Raw genomic sequence first — 16,650 nt, 5'->3', positions numbered from 1 at the left:
ATGCAGCCCATCAGTGCCCACCAATGCAGCCCATCAGTGCCCACCAATGCAGCCCATCAGTGCCCACCAATGCAGCCCATCAGTGCCCACCAATGCAGCCCATCAGTGCCCACCAATGCAGCCCATCAGTGCCCACCAATGCAGCCCATCAGTGCCCACCAATGCAGCCTATCAGTGCCGCCTAATCAACGCACTTCAATGAAGGAGAAAAATGACCCGTTTGCAAAATTTTATAACAAACTATTAAAACATGATTTTTTTTTTTTTGCATCTTTTTTTGTTTGTTTAGCAAAAAATAAAACTCCGAGCTGTAACTAAATACCACCAAAAGAAAGCTCTATTTGTGGGAAAAAAATGATAAAAATGTCATTTGGGTACAGTGTTGTATGCCTGCGCAATTGTCATTCAAAGTGCATCAGCGCTGAAAGCTGAAAATTGGTCTGGGACTGAGGGGGGTTTAAGTGCCCAGTAAGCAAGTGGTTAAGTAATTTGTTGGTGGCCTCAACAAACTTTTTTGTTCAATAACAGTTGAGCCTACCGAGCATGCTGTATAAACTGTATATAGCACCAGTTATCTATAGTATACAGTGCTGAGTCCCAGTATCAGGATGAGGACTTCCTGTCCTGCTCCTGAAGCAAGATTGGGTCGGGCTGGACACTGCTCAGTCATTCACAGGAAGCTTTGTACTCTATAAATGAATACAAAGCTTCCTCTGACTGGCTGAGGCAGAGAGGTGGACTGATGATGTCATGAGCTTCACCGCAGAGGAAGCTGTGTATATACAGTTTATACAGAGTGCACCCAGCAGACATAGCGGTTTCTGAACTAAATAGTTTTTTGTTTGAGTCAGCTTAGAGTATTTAAAATCAAAGCAAACATGGAGTCTTTTCAATTCGCATTAGGAATTTGCAACATTGCTAATATACATTGAAAAAAAAAAAAGCAACACTAACCTGAAGCTTTCATCTTCATCTTCATCAAAAAGTTTAACCTGTGTCAGGGCTGGTTGTGATAACAGCTGCTGTTGCTCTCTCTGAAAGAAGAAACATGTTAACATTTGCTTTTGCAGTATTCAGAACTAGAAACAAACTATTACATACTGTAGTCCGTTCTTCTGCATTTAACAACAAACTCCTAGAATGATTTGAATTGCATGCTTACGTTGGTTCAACTTGGCAGCTGAGAAAGCTGATAATCAATGTAGTAGTCTGCTCTACTACATTAATAGCCAGGATATACTGGGTCCCCCTCAGGTTATGTGTGAGCAGCTTACCCTCTGCATACCAAACACCTCCATTCATAGAGCACCTTGATTTTTTTTTATATGAACAAGACAAGGCTTTGATTTGATGTGGTGGAGAGGAGGAGTGGTGACACCACATGACCACATGTCATCCTACAGTGTCTTCTAGCTTTCCCAGCAGCCCATCAGATATGAGATATGCATACTTAAAAGTGATTGTAAAGTCTCTTATTTTTTTATGAAAATAACAAACATGTTAAAATTACCTGCCCTGTTGCAGTGGATTTGCACAGAGCAGCCCAGATCCTCCTCCTTCCGGGTCCCTCTTCTGTGCTCCTGGCCACTTTCTCCTGTTGAGTGACCCCACAGCTAGCAGCTTGCTATGTGGGCACCAAGCCAAGCTGCAGCTCTGTGTGTCCATACAGACACGGAGCTGCTGTTTGGCCCCACCCCTTCTCTCTCCTGATTGGCTAACTTTAATTGACCGCATCGGGAGCCAATGGCATCGCTGTTGTGTCTCAGCCAATCAGGAGTGAGAGTGCCAGAAGGCTGAAACATTCATGGCCATCGTTGGACACAGAAGGCTTTTTATCTTAATGCATATCAGCTGACCACCACTGCACTAACTGCAACTTTTGCTGGACAGCTTGGTCCCTAAAAAAAAAAAAAAAAAGTTTAAAATGAACAGACTACTTGCAGAACCAAAAGGGGAAAATAAAGGGTAGGCCTAAAAAAAAGAAAACATATACCACTACCCCATTTAGATATTGTTAAGCTGCAATATATTACAATTTTGCTTTTGGGTTTAGATTTGCTTTAAAGCATAACTAATCCCTCCTCTCCTTTACAGCCAAGGAAGCTGCCATGGTGCAACAAATATGATCAGTTATTACAGCAGTCATTTGGTGGCTGGACATCAAATATGACAGTTATGATTCACAGCATGCCTTGAATACAACTGTTTTAGGAAACTGTTAAAATTTACACTTTAACTTCCCGTGTTCTGGAACTGCCTAGTTAATATGGACCCCCAAACTTTTGGGTTTAAACTTATATTTCCTTTATATACTTGCTATTTGCTTCAAAAGCAAAGTATAATAGCATTTGATTCACTTACCTTCCTCCCACAATGCAGAACACCATCATCTTGTGGGCGAGTGGAGTAAATCTTGAGCCTTGTGTGACCAGTTGAAACAACATGGAACAGGACTTCTACTATTTGCTCTCATGAGCAGGCAAAGAGAATTTCTCTGCTAGGCATGTTCACTTTAAAGTGACCCCATCCCCAAAAGAACACTTGTATACAATACCATTCCAGTAAAAAGAGGCAATAAAGTGGAATACATTCAGCGACTGGGGAGCAGCAATGCAGTATTTCATGCACAGGCCATCACATAGTCAAGTATATTGCCTCTTAATTTGTAGTTATGGAATTGTATACAAGTGAGCATGTGCTTACAGGATCACTTCAAAGCTAAACTCCAGTTTACACATATAAACTGTAAATGCAAGAGGGAAGCACTCACTTTAGTCCTGAAGTTTTGTTAGCATTGCTTCTAGATATCTGAACCAATCTAGCCCAAAGGCACTTTGAATTAGTGCATGAGTCCCCTTTAAAAAGACTGATGGCTGCTGCTCTCTTTTTTAAAGCAGAGTGGCTGGTTCTGTATTACCAACCAAGTCACTTTTTCAAGGCTTTGTAAAGTTAGTGGACTAGCAATGTGTGGACTGCCCAGTCTGCTCATACAGGCCCATTAATTATGGTGGGAATCATAAGCAAGTCAGTTAGAATTAGGCCAGCGCCAGAGCCATCCAGGTCCCACCCAAGGCACATGAAGGGCCAATAATCCATTCATAGCTCTGCTCAGGCTTCATGCAGTTCCGTCTGCTATGGTATTCATTGCAAACGAAATGGTTTCATATACTGAAAAGAACTGTGCCCGAAGGTCAACTTTAAGCTTAGCTACTGACATGACCATGCAACACGACTTTATAAATCAATAAGAAAAGTAAGCTGTGTGGGGTATGAAAGCAAAGAAAAATCTCAAAAATAGGAACATAAAGCAATGATTACATTAATCAGTATATTTTGGTGCTGGGACCTCTCCGTGTAGAATAATTTGTTTTTGGCATAGAGAATATTGGAGTAGGAAAGAAGGATATGCAAAAAAAGGGTTAACTTCAAAGAAGAAAGAGTAAGGTTTACAGAAAGAATTCATGTGAAGGAAGCTTAGGGTTGCATTCACACTATAGCATCTTGTGCTAATGCATTGAGAAACACAGCAGCGGGAGCCAATGGGGCTGTCCTAACCAATGAGGAGGAGAGTCCCGGGCAGCCGAGTCTCTTGTACAACATCGCTGGAGAGAGATGGTCTCATGTAAGTATTAGGGGGGCTGCTGCACACAGAAGGTTTTTTTATCCTAAGGGATAGAATGCATTAAGATAAAAAACCTTCTGTCTTTATAATCACTTTAAAGAAGAATTAAATCAACCTATCCTTTAAAGCCCAAAAAGCTGCCATCTTAGCCTCTGTTTGATCTGTAGTTTCCATGGTCCTGCACATGTGATCAGTTAGGACACCGGCCATTTGATGGCTTGACATTTCAAAGTTGAGAGTCAAACCAACTGTGACAGTTATCATTCACAGTATGCCTGGAATGCAACTGCTTTGGGAATCATTAAATTGATTTGGTTTAATTCCACTTTAAGCCCAGGTTCACACTCACAGTGGGATTGGGATTGAAATCGAAGTTCCGCTGAACGATTTTATTCCCGCATGTCAGTCCAACTTTGGGGGGCGATTTCCGAGACATCTGTGAGGGTTCCTGCATAGATGTCTATTGAAATCGCACCCAAAGTCGCCAAAAGTAGTACAGAAACTACTTTTGGGAATCGGTGTGGCAAATTCGGCAATGCACCAATTCGGATGGTGTCCTTGCTGGCAATAGCTGGCGATTTGGCATGCGATTGGACATGTCGAACCGCATGCCAAATCGCATCAATGTGAACCTAGGCTTAACTTGGTTTTAGCCCTGCTTGACACCAATGATTACCGCTGCATACTGCAACTGCTAATTGCAAAGAGAAAGACACAAACCGCCATTTCAAACATTGACTATTGACAGATGGACAAAATGGAAGAATTATTCTGCAACACTCAAATCTGAGAAGTATTATGCTATTTGGAATGCATGAGACAACTTTTCTGATTTTCTCATATTTGACCTACAAAACAAAGATTGGACTTGGTGTGTATCTTGAGCCTTTAAATGTACTGTGATTGGTATTCATTCTATTCTAATAAAATAGATTATAATGAAACATTTTCTGGATGGCCAAACAGTATGATCAGTGTCCTTTAAATCTCAAACCTTTCTAGTAGGAAAGTGATATGAGACTCTTAGGACCTTACTGGGATTTCCACCTGCCATCACAATTTCATGTTTATTACCTTTACTTTCATTACCAACTAAGAAATTACACAAAAGGAGAACTGATGTTTGGTAAAAGCAGTTGTTTTCAGATTCCCATTTTCAACCACAAGGCTCCGTGCTTACAGTAGATGTCAACCTAGACATTTTTCTTCTGTGGACATATTTGGCCTTAATAGTGTTTCACACAATTCAAACCATAAACTATAGACAATAGAAGGGTGACATTCCACTTGGATTTTGTGTTACCAGAGATAAGCACCTGTCTACTGTACTCACCATCACTTCTTCAGCCTCGCGAACAAGCTCAGCTGTTTTTGCCTCCAATTCGGCATTCAGGCGCCTATATAAAAAAAATACAATGGAATTTGGATCACGTATATTACCAATTTCTGCTCTTTTGTACATTTTAAGCTGAGTTTCTTTTTTTAACTGGGGAATAATTCTGGGAATCACAGAACCATAGTACAGAAATATGATCCCAAATACATCAATTAAATGATGACATAATAAAAGCACACTGACTTATTGTTTAAGCTGAAGAGATGAATGAAAACCTTTTCTTAGCCCTTGTACACACGGTCGGAGAATCCGTCGGAATGTGTCCTTTCGGACCGTGTCGTCAGATAATCCGACTGTGTGTGGTATGCATCGGACTGATTCCGTCGGAATATCCGTCGGACCCAATTTTCCAACATGTTGGAAATATTTCCCGACCAACTGGGCCGATCGGACATACTCCGATCATGTGTAGAGAATTTTGATCGGACCAAGTGCCACGCATGCTCAGATCAAATTCCTACATCAAAGCTATTGGCTACTAGCCTGAATGTAGTCCCATCGTAACGAAATTACGTCATCACGTTCTGAAAGATCGGATTTTTCGCCAACTTTGTCCGACCGTGTGTATGCAACAGTTTCGGACAAGATCCGACGCACAAAATCCGACGGGCAAAATCCGACGGATTTGGTTGTGGAAATCTCCGACCGTGTGTACAGGGGCTAAGACATTTGGTGGGTCTTTCACTCTCTTATGGAATGGTGATTGAGGAGATCGCCAAGAAGTTGTACTGATCATCAGTAAATGGATAAAGCAGTTCTTGATTCACCTTTCTGAGTAAGGGAGCCAAACTTGTCTGGTGGGCCTCCCTTTTTTGTTAGAAGTTCACGTGTGGCTATTGGTTTTAAAGGGGCAATAAAACTTTTTGGTGAAAGGGTATATGTCTGGAAAGCAGTGTTATTGGCATCAATTGGACTGATATTTAACATCTGTGAGCAACATATTTTCTAAATAATTTTGGGCTTATACCAACATACTACAACATATCACCCCTTTCTTGAGCAAACTGTGTATGGGACTGCCTGACCATTGGATTAGAAGAAAGAGGATAGTCCTGGTGACAGTCTGTCGCATTCACATGTATGGAGGAAAAACATGGCTTTGACTAATTTTGGAGTCATTGATTCCTGGTAATCTTTTAAGTAGAACACGTTAAGAGACCTGACTTTTGATAAGATAGTGATATCAATTTGCTTTGTGAGTCATTGTGAGTGAATTTTTTCTAACTATTTATAATATACTATGCTATGCTATGTCCTTCTTCTAAAGCCGGGTACACATGGGCCACATGTCAGGGGACAATGGCTGGTTAAAAAAAAAAAAAACGTCGGACATTCGGCCTGTTAATTTGTTTGTCTGTTTGACAGAAGTCAGATAAGCATGCTGGAAAACCAGCAGCTGACCCACTTCAGATCAGAGCTTACATCCAAAGGCAGATAGCGCTGATATGAGTGTTCTGGCAGGGGAACTGCCCCTCTGTCAGAACACAACAGTGCAGTGGGGGAGATCGGAGTCGTCAGGTTTTTTTTTTTGTTAAACTGACGGAGTTGTGAACAAGCACTGATTACAAGGTTTCATTATGTACTGATATCCTTGTTTATTGTTTTGCCAACATGTAGTACTGCACCTTGCTTGTTATGTACTACTTTGAAAGCTGGGGATGAAACTAAATTAAAACAAGCACCTTCCAAAAAATTGGAATTCATTTTTTTTTTTATTGTAGAATATAAAGATAATATACCATAGTTACTAACATCCTTACTACATTTCAAAGGGTCTTGGCACAATTACATATAGTGCAATCATGGCCTGGAGTGTAGACATGGCCTTTGGCAATCCTCCGACTCTTTGCCCCAGCTGCCTCAGTGGACAAGCAGATGCTGCATTCTGGCTGGAGGTTCTTTTCAATTTGTCTTGCCAACAAACTGGCAAACACTACAAGGATACAAATCCCCCCCCCCCCTCGTCAGTCAGCTACTTCTAACTTTAATTGCTATGGTATGCCAAAAATTCAGATGAGGCTCAAAGCAGAGCAGCTTCATAGTGACTCTACTTTTATCAATCTGTGGATATCAAAGGCTGAGGTGAGCTAATCAACCACTAGTTTAAAGGAGAAGTCCAGCCAAAGTTTGTTTGGCTGTACTTATATGGATTACAGGGGCGTAGTTCATTTTGCAATCCTGTGACCCGTTTTCAGCAGAGAGCAGGCTGAAGTCCGCTCTCTGCTGACGTCACGGATGTCAGTCCAGGCACCACTTTATAGCAACAATAAATGTCTGGATCCACCAGGTGCCTTGACCGCACCCACCTCCCAGTGAGCAGCTGAGAGCCTGAGCCGGCCGCCCCCTCCACAGCCCTGCACTTCATTGAGTGAGAAGGAAGCAGAGCAGAGAGCTGTGACTGACAGTCTGCAGCTCTCTGCTCCCAGGGCTATGAAAATCGGGCGATGTTCGATCGCTTGACTCTCAGTGCAGAGGTGCCAGGGGACAGATGCAGCATCAGACCTATGCTGCATCCACCTAGGTGAGTATGAATAGGGGGGGGGGGGGGATGTTATTTCTCTTAAGAACACTAGTTAAAAAACACTGCTGTAAAGTGTGAAAAATTGGATTTTATTTCTACTCACCGAAAAATCTATTTTTTCCGAGTTTACTGAAGGAAGTAGCCCAGTAATAATCCTGACTGTAGAGATATAGTGCCACTGTCAGGAGTAGGACACTAAGCCTATGGGGAGCCCTTACTTATGGCCAAAACCCCATCTGCTATAGGCATCTCAGTTAGTTACAAAGCAGCACAGAAACAATATCAGAGTGGTGGAAAATCCAGATTTCTGTTACGTTGATTAAAAGACACAGCCCGGTATTAATCTTGATCATTGAGGGGTGGGAAACCAGGAGGAAAAACACGCAACAAAAGAAAAGGCTTAATGTAAACTAGCAGCCCCTAAACTTGAGTTTAACAGCTTTTGGCCTTTTTTTTTGCCAAAGCTCCTGAACTCAACGCCATAAAAGCCTATGTGTCCATGTACACATAGGCTTTATGCAGAGTTTAGGAGCTGTCACGTTTAGGTAGGAAGTTGAATCAATAATAGTGTTCAGGATAGGAACATTTTGACTGCCTGTCTCGGGAAACCACAGTTTACGTTTTTGCTGTGTTTTTCATTTTCCTGTGGCCGAGGTCAGAGTAGGCTACTGTACATGTTGCCTAAGGGAGGAAACAAGAACCTCATATTTCAGCCTTCAAAACCTTGCAGCCAACACATCAACCTTGTGAAACTTGGTAAAGGTATGGAGAGACAACCAGGTAACAGCCTTGCAAACCTGAGATATGGAAGCCCAATGGCACAAATAGCCCAAAATGCACTAATCGTCCTAGTGGAATTTACTATGACGGGAAAGGGAAGTGAATGACTCTTAATGGCATAGGCATGAACAACAGTCTGCCTAATCCATCACAAAATAGTGTCAGAGGAAGACTCACCCTGCCAAAAATACAAAAGAAAAATGTGCAACAAAGAGTCCCATCAGGGAGCTAGGTACTGACGATACTAAGTTAAAAACTAGGCTGCCTATAGCAGGTGGGGGCTGCCCATAGGTAGTGCTGTGTTGTTTTTTTCTGCCTAGTGTCCTATGCCTGAAGGTGGCAGCATAACCCTACAGCTAAGATTATTACCAGGCTGTGTCCTTCAATGAACATAATGAAATGAAACGCTTCAAAATTAAAATAGATGGCAAACATAAAACACCAAACAATAGCGCACTAGAACAAACGAGCTGAAATCGACTGAAAAATATATTTTAAAAAATTTGCAATTCTGTCCTGACCAACAGACTTCTTTAATACATTATTCAGCAGAACGAAATTGCATTTTAAAACCAAGATAAAACCATACTTGTATTCTTCTTCTTTTGCCAAAAGACTGTCTTGTGTGGCCTTCTTACCAGACTCGGGAACCACATGACCAGCACTGTGTGTCTTCCGCACCTAAAAAAAAGATTTTTTACAAATTTTTATTAGACAAAAAAAAAAAAAAGAAGGTGACCTTTAGGCCCCTTTCACACAGGACGGATCAGTAATGATCTGCCCCGTGATGATCCGCTTGCTCAGTGGGGATCGCTCCGTTGTCCCCGCTGAGCCGGCAGTGTGTAGAGACCGCCCTGTCAGCTCTCCGCTCTCCTCTATGGGGATCGGATGAGCACGGACTGTCTGTCCGTGTTCATCCGATCCGCTCTGCAGACGGATAGAAAAATAGGATTTTCCTCCGTCTGCAGAATCGGACAATTGCGGAGGTGGACAATAGCGGGTGTCTGCGGATGTTCATCCGCAGACACCCGCTATCCCATAGGAATGCATTATGTCTGTATTTCATCCGCAAACGAATGGATGAAATACGGACATACTGTCCGCATGTGTGAAAGGGGCCTTAATCACTTAAAAGTCTTTGTGCTCATACGTTTACATACCTTGGCAGAATTTATGATAAGAATATGAATGATAACACAAAAACTTTTCTTTCACTCGTGGTTAGTGTTTGGCTGAAGCCATTTATTATCAATCAACTGCATTTACTCTTACTCTTTTAGTTACACTTACTTTTTAAATCATAATGGAAACTTAAACTACCTAAATGACCTTGATCAAAAGTTTACATACCCCAGTTATTAAAATACAGTGTATTGCCCCCTTTAACATCAATGACAGCTTGACAAGTCTTTTGTGGTATTTGTGGATGAGGCTCTTTATCTTCTAAAGCCCCATACACACTATCAGTTTTTCCTTCAGATTTACCAAAACCATATAATATGAGGTCAAACCTTAGGAGTTTCAATTTGTATGCAATCAGGCAGACCCTTGCACTACATGGTTTTGAAAAACCCGAAGGAAAAACTCAGTAGAAAAACTGATAGTGTGTATGGGGCTTTAGATGGTAAAGCTGCCCATTCCTCTTGGAAAAAAGCCTCCAGTACCTGTAAATCCTTTGGCTGTCTTGCATGAACTGCACGTTTGAGATCTCCCCAGAGTGGCTCAATGATATTAAGCTCAGGAGACTGAGATGGCCACAAGGTCAACTCGGCCTTGTGTTTTGGATCATTGTCATGTTGGAATGTCCAAGTACGTCCCATGCACAGCTTCCTGGCTGGTGAATGCAAATGTTCCTCCAGTACATACTGCATTCATCTTGCCATCAATTTTGACCAAATTTCCTGTGCCTTTGTAGCTCACGCATTCCCAAAATATCAGCGATCCACCTACGTGTTTCACAGTAGGAATGGTGTACCTTTCATCATAGGCCTTGTTAACTCCTCTCCAAATGTTGAATTTATGGTTGTGGCCAAAAAGCTTAATTTTGGTCTCATCACTCCAATTTACTTCATGCCAGAAGGTTTAAGGCTTGTCTCTGTGCTGTTTGGCGTATTGTAAGCGGGATACTTTGTGGCATTCGTGTACTAATGGCTTTCTTCTGGGGACTCGACCATGCAGAACATCTTTCTTCAAGTACCTTCTTATTGTGCATCTTGAAACAGCCACACCACATGTTTTCAGAGAGTCCTGTATTTCATCTGAAGTTATTTGTGGGTTTTTCTTTGCAAACTATTTTCCTGGCAGATGTGGCTGAAATTTTAATTGGTCTAAACAGAACCCGTCATTTTCCACTTCTTGATTAGTGTTTGAACACTGCTGATTGGCATTCTCAATTGCTTTGATATCTTTTTATATCCCTTTCCTGTTTTATACAGTTCAATTACCTTTTCCCGCAGATCCTTTGACAATTCTTTTGCTTTCTCCATGACTCAGAATCCAAAAATGTCAGTGCAGCACTGGATGAAAGATGCAAGGGTCTGTCAGGAGTCCAGAAACTCATTGACCTTTTATACACATACACTAATTACAAGCAAACAGATCACAGGTGAGGATGGTTACCTTTAATAGCCATTCAAGACCCTTTGTGTCAACTTGTGTGCATATTATCAGGCCAAAATCACCAGGGTATGTAAACTTTTGATCAGGGTCATTTGGGTAGTTTCCATTATGATTTAAAAAGTAAAACACAGCTGATTGATAATAAATGGCTTCAGCCAAACACTATGAAAAAATTTAGCCTTCCAACACCGCTTACTGCTATAGCCAGCTATAGATGAGGGCGGTGGCGAGTTTTTTCATATCATATTTGTATTGTTCCAGCAATGCACCAACACCTTTGCTGCCATTGTGCTACATGATGGGTGTTTGGTGTGCTGCATGTACCTTTAAAAAGGGGTGGCTCCTCTTCAGTCCACCTGACCTCATCTATCCATTAGAATGCATGTGCCTCCACTGTGGGGACACTCATATTTTAGTGTTAGGAGCACAGATACCAGGGTAACTTGACGAGGCTCTGTGGCTTACGCATGCGTTTGCAAATACGTGAGGACTAAACCCCTGTTTTTAACGTACTGTTAGCCCCTGTACACACGGTCAGAGATTTCCACAACCAAATCGTCGGATTTTGCCCGTCGGATCTTGTTCGAAACTGTTGCATACACACGGTCGGACTAAGTTGTCGAAAAATCCGATCATTCAGAACGTGATGACGCAATTTCGTTACGATGGGACTACGTTCAGGCTAGTAGCCAATAGCTTTGATGTAGGAATTTGATCCAAGCATGCGTGGCACTTGGTCCGATCAAAATTCTCTACACATGATCGGAGTATGTCCGATCGAACCAGTTGGTCGGAAAATATTTCCAACAAGTTGGAAGATTGGGTCCGACGAATATTCCGACGGAATCAGTCCGATGCATACCACACACAGTCGGATTTTCCAAAAAACACGGTCCGATAGGACACATTCCGACGGATTCTCCGACCGTGTGTACAAGGGCTTAGACAGGTTAATTTGGTTGTCTGTGAGCTGATGGTAAGTAGGCTTGGGTTTTCCTGGGCATTTCCCAGGCCTTGTTGTTGTTCAGTCAAACACTAACCATGAGTGAAAGAAAAGTTTTTTGTGTTATCATTCAAATTCTCTGAAAAATTACCAAGAAATCATAAATTCAGCCAGGGTCTGTAAATGTATGAGCACAACTGTATGTGTACACATGAGGGCCTTGCAGGCAGTCCCATTCATGTTAATTGTGACACAGCGGCTGCATAAACAAAGCTTCTGCTCCCAATTTGACATCCACATGGGTGCAAGTGTGCCCCCCTTAACTCACACTGTCTGCATTCAGGGACACACAACCACACCAATGTCAGATTTGTAGCTGTGTCCATACATCTGCTGCAACCCAATTGACATCAAAATGTGCTGTCTGCTTGGGAATGCATGGAAACTCACGGCGCAGGCAGAACAGGGCCCTCACATGGGTGCATTCTGAAAGGGATAGTTCACCTTTATCATAAGACTGCCTATGCAGATAAGGGGTCTCGGTGGATAAAAACTGTGCAGCTCTGGCCACAATTGAATAATGTTCTTGCTATAGGTGTAGGCCATTTACATACCTCATGAAGTCTGACTGGATAACTCCCAGAGATGGTATTCATCCCATGCTGCCTTATTGCTGAGAAGTTTCTAAGACACGTCCAGGTGTTACTGCTTACCTTTAGACCCCTTTCACACCAGGGCGTTTTGCAGGCGTTAGAAATAGCGCCTGCAAAACGCCCTAAAGAAGCTGCACCATTGTGTGTAGTGTGAAAGCCCCGAGGGCTTTCACACTACAGCGGTGCGCTGGCAGGACGTCAGAAAAAAGTCCTGCCAGCAGCTTCTTTGGAGCGGTGAAGGAGCGGTGTGTTTACCGCTCCTCCACCGCTGCTGCCCATTGAAATCAATGGGGCAGCGCTGTAATGCCGCTGGCAAAACGCCGCTATTGTGGCGTATTGCCGGCGGTTTTAACCCTTTAGCGGCCGCTAGCGGGGGGTAAAAGCGCCCCGCTAGCGGCCGAAATGTGCCGCAAATCCGGCGGTAAAACGCCGCTAAAAATAGCGGCGTTTTACCGCCGACGCAAGGTGTGGTGTGAAAGGGGTCTTAGTATCACAGGAGCGAGCTCAATCTGATGCAAACCTCCTCACATACTTTTCCCTCCCTGATGTAGTAACCCGGGGGTCAGTGTTTGAGAGCTCACCCCTGTGATGGACTATGCCATTAATATGATATTAAAGCGGTATTAAAGGTTTGTCTTTTTTTTTTTTAAATAACAAACACGTTATACTTACCTGCTTTGTGCAGTGGTTTTGCACAGAGCAGCCCTTCTACTTGGGTTCCCCCGCCCCCCGCCAGCGCTACTGGTTCCTCCTCTTTGACCAGTGCCCCAAATAGCAAGCTGCTTGCTATGGAGACATTGATGCATGCTCGCTCCCGAACCCCGCTCTATGTGCCCATAAGACCCATAGCTGCGGCTTGGCCCCACCTCCCTCTCTCTCCTCATTGGCTCACTGGCTGTGATCGACAGCAGTGGGAGCTGATGTCTCCCGTTGCTGTCTCAGCCAATGAGGAAAGGGAGTCCCAAAGCTCTCTTGCACATTGCTAGACCAAGAGGGGGCTCAGGTGATTATTGGGGGGGGGCGGGGGGCTGTGTGGGCAGAAGCACACAGGTTTTTACCATCAGCCTTTACAGCGACTTTAAAGGTATTTTTTTTTTAAAATAACAAACATGTTCTACTTGCAATCGTTTTACACAAATCAGCCGAGATCTTCCTCTTCCTGGGACCCCCACCAGTGCTCCTGGCTCCTTCTCTTCTCCAAGTGTCTGTGTAATGACATATTCGGTGACCCATCGCAGTTTGCTATGGAAGTGACTTTCCGTCTCCACCATCTTGCTACACCCAGCACTCATCCACAGTAAAGAAGATACACTAAGAAGGGAGAAAGCGGACATGTTGTTACACCCACCGGAGTTTTGTATTTTACACTTATTTATAACAGTAAAGTCAGTTTACATGACTTACAACTCCGTCTGACTACTTAAATCTTGAATATTTAATGCAGCGGCAACCCTGCTCATCTCACAGGTTTGATAATCTGCTAGAAGTTCGCTGCTTTTAAAATTCAATATCTAAGCAGTCAGACGGAGTTCTAAGTCCTTTATTTCACTATAGAAACTCACTTTACTGTTATAAATGTCTAAAATGCAAAACTCCAGTGGGTGTAACAACATGTCCGCTTTAACCCTTCTTAGTATATCGTTACTGTGGACGAGTGTGGGGTGTAGCAAGATGGCAGCGATGGAACATCACTTCCGCAGCAAACTGCAATGGGTCGCTGAATATGTCGTTACAGCTGCTTGCTCCAGAGCCTCGCTCTGTGTGTTATAAGACAAGTCAATGACCGGCAGCCAGCAACACAGATCTGCACAGAACTCCAAGCATGTCCCAGAATACACAACTGCGCAGGTCAGATCTGAACAGGTCTCTTGCATGTCTCTGCACAAACACATGTGCATTCTGAGCAGCTGAAGACAGAGCTTCACACTGGTGTATGGATCGGTATTCTTGTGTGAACGAGGCCTAAGAGCTTGTGCTGTACCAACACACAGTCATGGTCCACTCTGATCAGGAGGCCAATCTGGAGCAGAAATGTGCAGCCAATGCTGACTATATGTACACTGGAAGTAAATGGAAGTGGCTGCAGGAGACCTGTAGCACTGAGATACATAAAAAGTCAAAACAACAGTGGTGGCTGGTGCTCAATTTTCCTGGGGGGGGGGGGGGGCAGCCCGCGGCCTCCCCTGCCAGCCAATCAACCCGGGGTTTGCCTGTTTGATCACTGCTCCCCCGAACGCTCGCTGGTTGCAACACTCACCCGTTAGGCCACCCACAAGCCCCGCACTTCACCCATCCAGGTCACGGCTTCCCCCCTGCGTCTACCCCTGAGTCCCGGAAGTTGCTTCTTCTCCCGGCCAATCAGGACTTTGGACTCATGGCCGATCGGGTCTTAGGACTTCCTGCCAACAAGGTCTCAGGACCCGCTTCCTGATTGGCCGGGAGGAGAAACAGGAATGTCACACAACTGGGTGGGCTTCGGGTGCAGTGCTCTTTTGAAGCCAATTAGAGGCTCTAAAAAAAAAAACAACACATCGGAATCAATGCGTCTGGCGCCTTGCATGAGCACTGTATTTTCATAAATAAAAAAGAAACAGTGTAATTGATATACAGGGTTTTAGGGCCCATTCACATCAGTGGGTGCATGTTATCACCTGTATAAGTGTCACCATATACATTACAATCCGACCATACAAACTTTGTACAATCAACTTTGGATTAACCAAAACAATGTAATATGAGGACCTACCTATTGTATTCAATCAAGCAGGCCCTTGCACGACATAGTTGCTGGTAGATCTAAAGGAGATCATACAATCAGATTGTAATTGTGTGTGGTGAGCCTAAAGCAGAACTTAAATTGGAACTTTAGTGAGAAAATTAAGTCCCGCTAGATGACTTCAGGCTGGTCCTGTAAAACATTAAAAATAAGTGTCTATATGGTTAAAAATCCAGTAATACACCGTCTCACCCTGCTCTGCACATGCTCAGTTGCTCTCGATTTTTAGGCACTGCAGAGTTTGTGGAGGCCGATCTGCTGACAGCCTTAACCACTTAAGCTCTGGAAGATTTACCTCCCTTCATGACCAGCCCATTTTTTGCAATAAGGCACTGCGTTATTTTATTATTACGCACTCTTCTACATGTTTTTGGTAAAAAAAAAAAAATAATAAGCGTATGATGATTGCTTTGCGCAAAAGTTATATCGTCTACAAATTATGGGACATATTTATGGAATTGTTATTTATTTTTTACTAGCAATGACAGCGATCACCGACTTATAGCAGGACTGCGAAATTGCGGGGGGACAAATTGGACACTGACGCTTTTTTAGGGAGACTTTAGCACGTGCTCCCGCCCGCTACCCAGAAGTGCAGGATCACACATATATATACACACACACACACACACACACACACGTGATCCCGGGCAGCGTGGCCACCCTGTAGCAATAAAACTGCTATAGGGCAGTTGGCAAGTGGTTAAAGTGACACTAATACAGTGCTCAATGCTGAATAATATGCACTGTCACTGTACTAATGACATTGGCTGGGAAGGGGTTAACATCAGGGGCAAGCAAAAGGTTAAATGTGTGCCTAACCTGTGTTTTAGTGTAGTGGGGAGGGGCTTTTACGAAGGGAAAACATGGATCCATGTCCCTGATTTGTAGGAACACAGTATGACTTCCTTCGTTCTGCCTGTGTATCGAACGATCAGCGGGTGCCGGCAGACTTTGAGTCCTCTGGACTCGCTGATCGGTTCCCGCTGTGTAAAATCACAGTGGGAGAGAGCCATCGGTAGAACGCGCTCCCGCCCGCTACCGAGAAGTGCAGGATCACATACATATACACATTATACCTGTAGCAATAAAACAGCTATAGGGCGGTCGGCAAGTGGCAAAAGCAGAATTAAACCCTCCTGTCCTTTACAGCCAAGGAAGCTGCTTCTGTTTGATCTGCAACTGCCATGGCGCTGCACATGTGATCAGTTATGACACCAGCCATTTGATGGTTTGCCAGTTTTGCTGAAGACACAAACACAGAGACAGCAATCCCGGCATACCAAGAACGGAACTGTTTAATCGATGGGTTTAGTTACACTTGATGATTTAGCCTAGGT

General features: G+C 43.5%; 1 protein-coding gene across 2 annotated transcripts in view; it reads right to left on the bottom strand.

Annotated features, from left to right (window-relative positions):
- TEX9 (testis expressed 9) overlaps positions 1–16,650 on the bottom strand; it is a 138,528-nt gene that overhangs the window by 115,007 nt on the left and 6,871 nt on the right. The window contains exons 2-5 of one of the 2 annotated variants that reach the window (XM_077473879.1): positions 15,281–15,442; positions 8,909–9,000; positions 4,956–5,019; positions 955–1,034 (exon numbers count right to left, since the gene is read on the bottom strand). In XM_077473879.1, the coding sequence (XP_077330005.1) occupies positions 955–1,034; positions 4,956–4,958 (83 nt within the window). In that variant the 5' untranslated portion in view covers positions 4,959–5,019; positions 8,909–9,000; positions 15,281–15,442. The remainder of the gene's footprint in view (positions 1–954; positions 1,035–4,955; positions 5,020–8,908; positions 9,001–15,280; positions 15,443–16,650) is intronic. The other variant, XM_077473878.1, reaches the window with a different exon arrangement.

This window comes from Lithobates pipiens, unplaced genomic scaffold (genome assembly GCF_037356315.1).
Source record: "Lithobates pipiens isolate NorthernLeopardFrog02 unplaced genomic scaffold, aLitPip1_a1.2 Scaffold_8, whole genome shotgun sequence".
Classification (NCBI taxonomy): Eukaryota; Metazoa; Chordata; class Amphibia; order Anura; family Ranidae; genus Lithobates; species Lithobates pipiens.
This window is presented reverse-complemented; position numbering and strand designations above follow the sequence as displayed.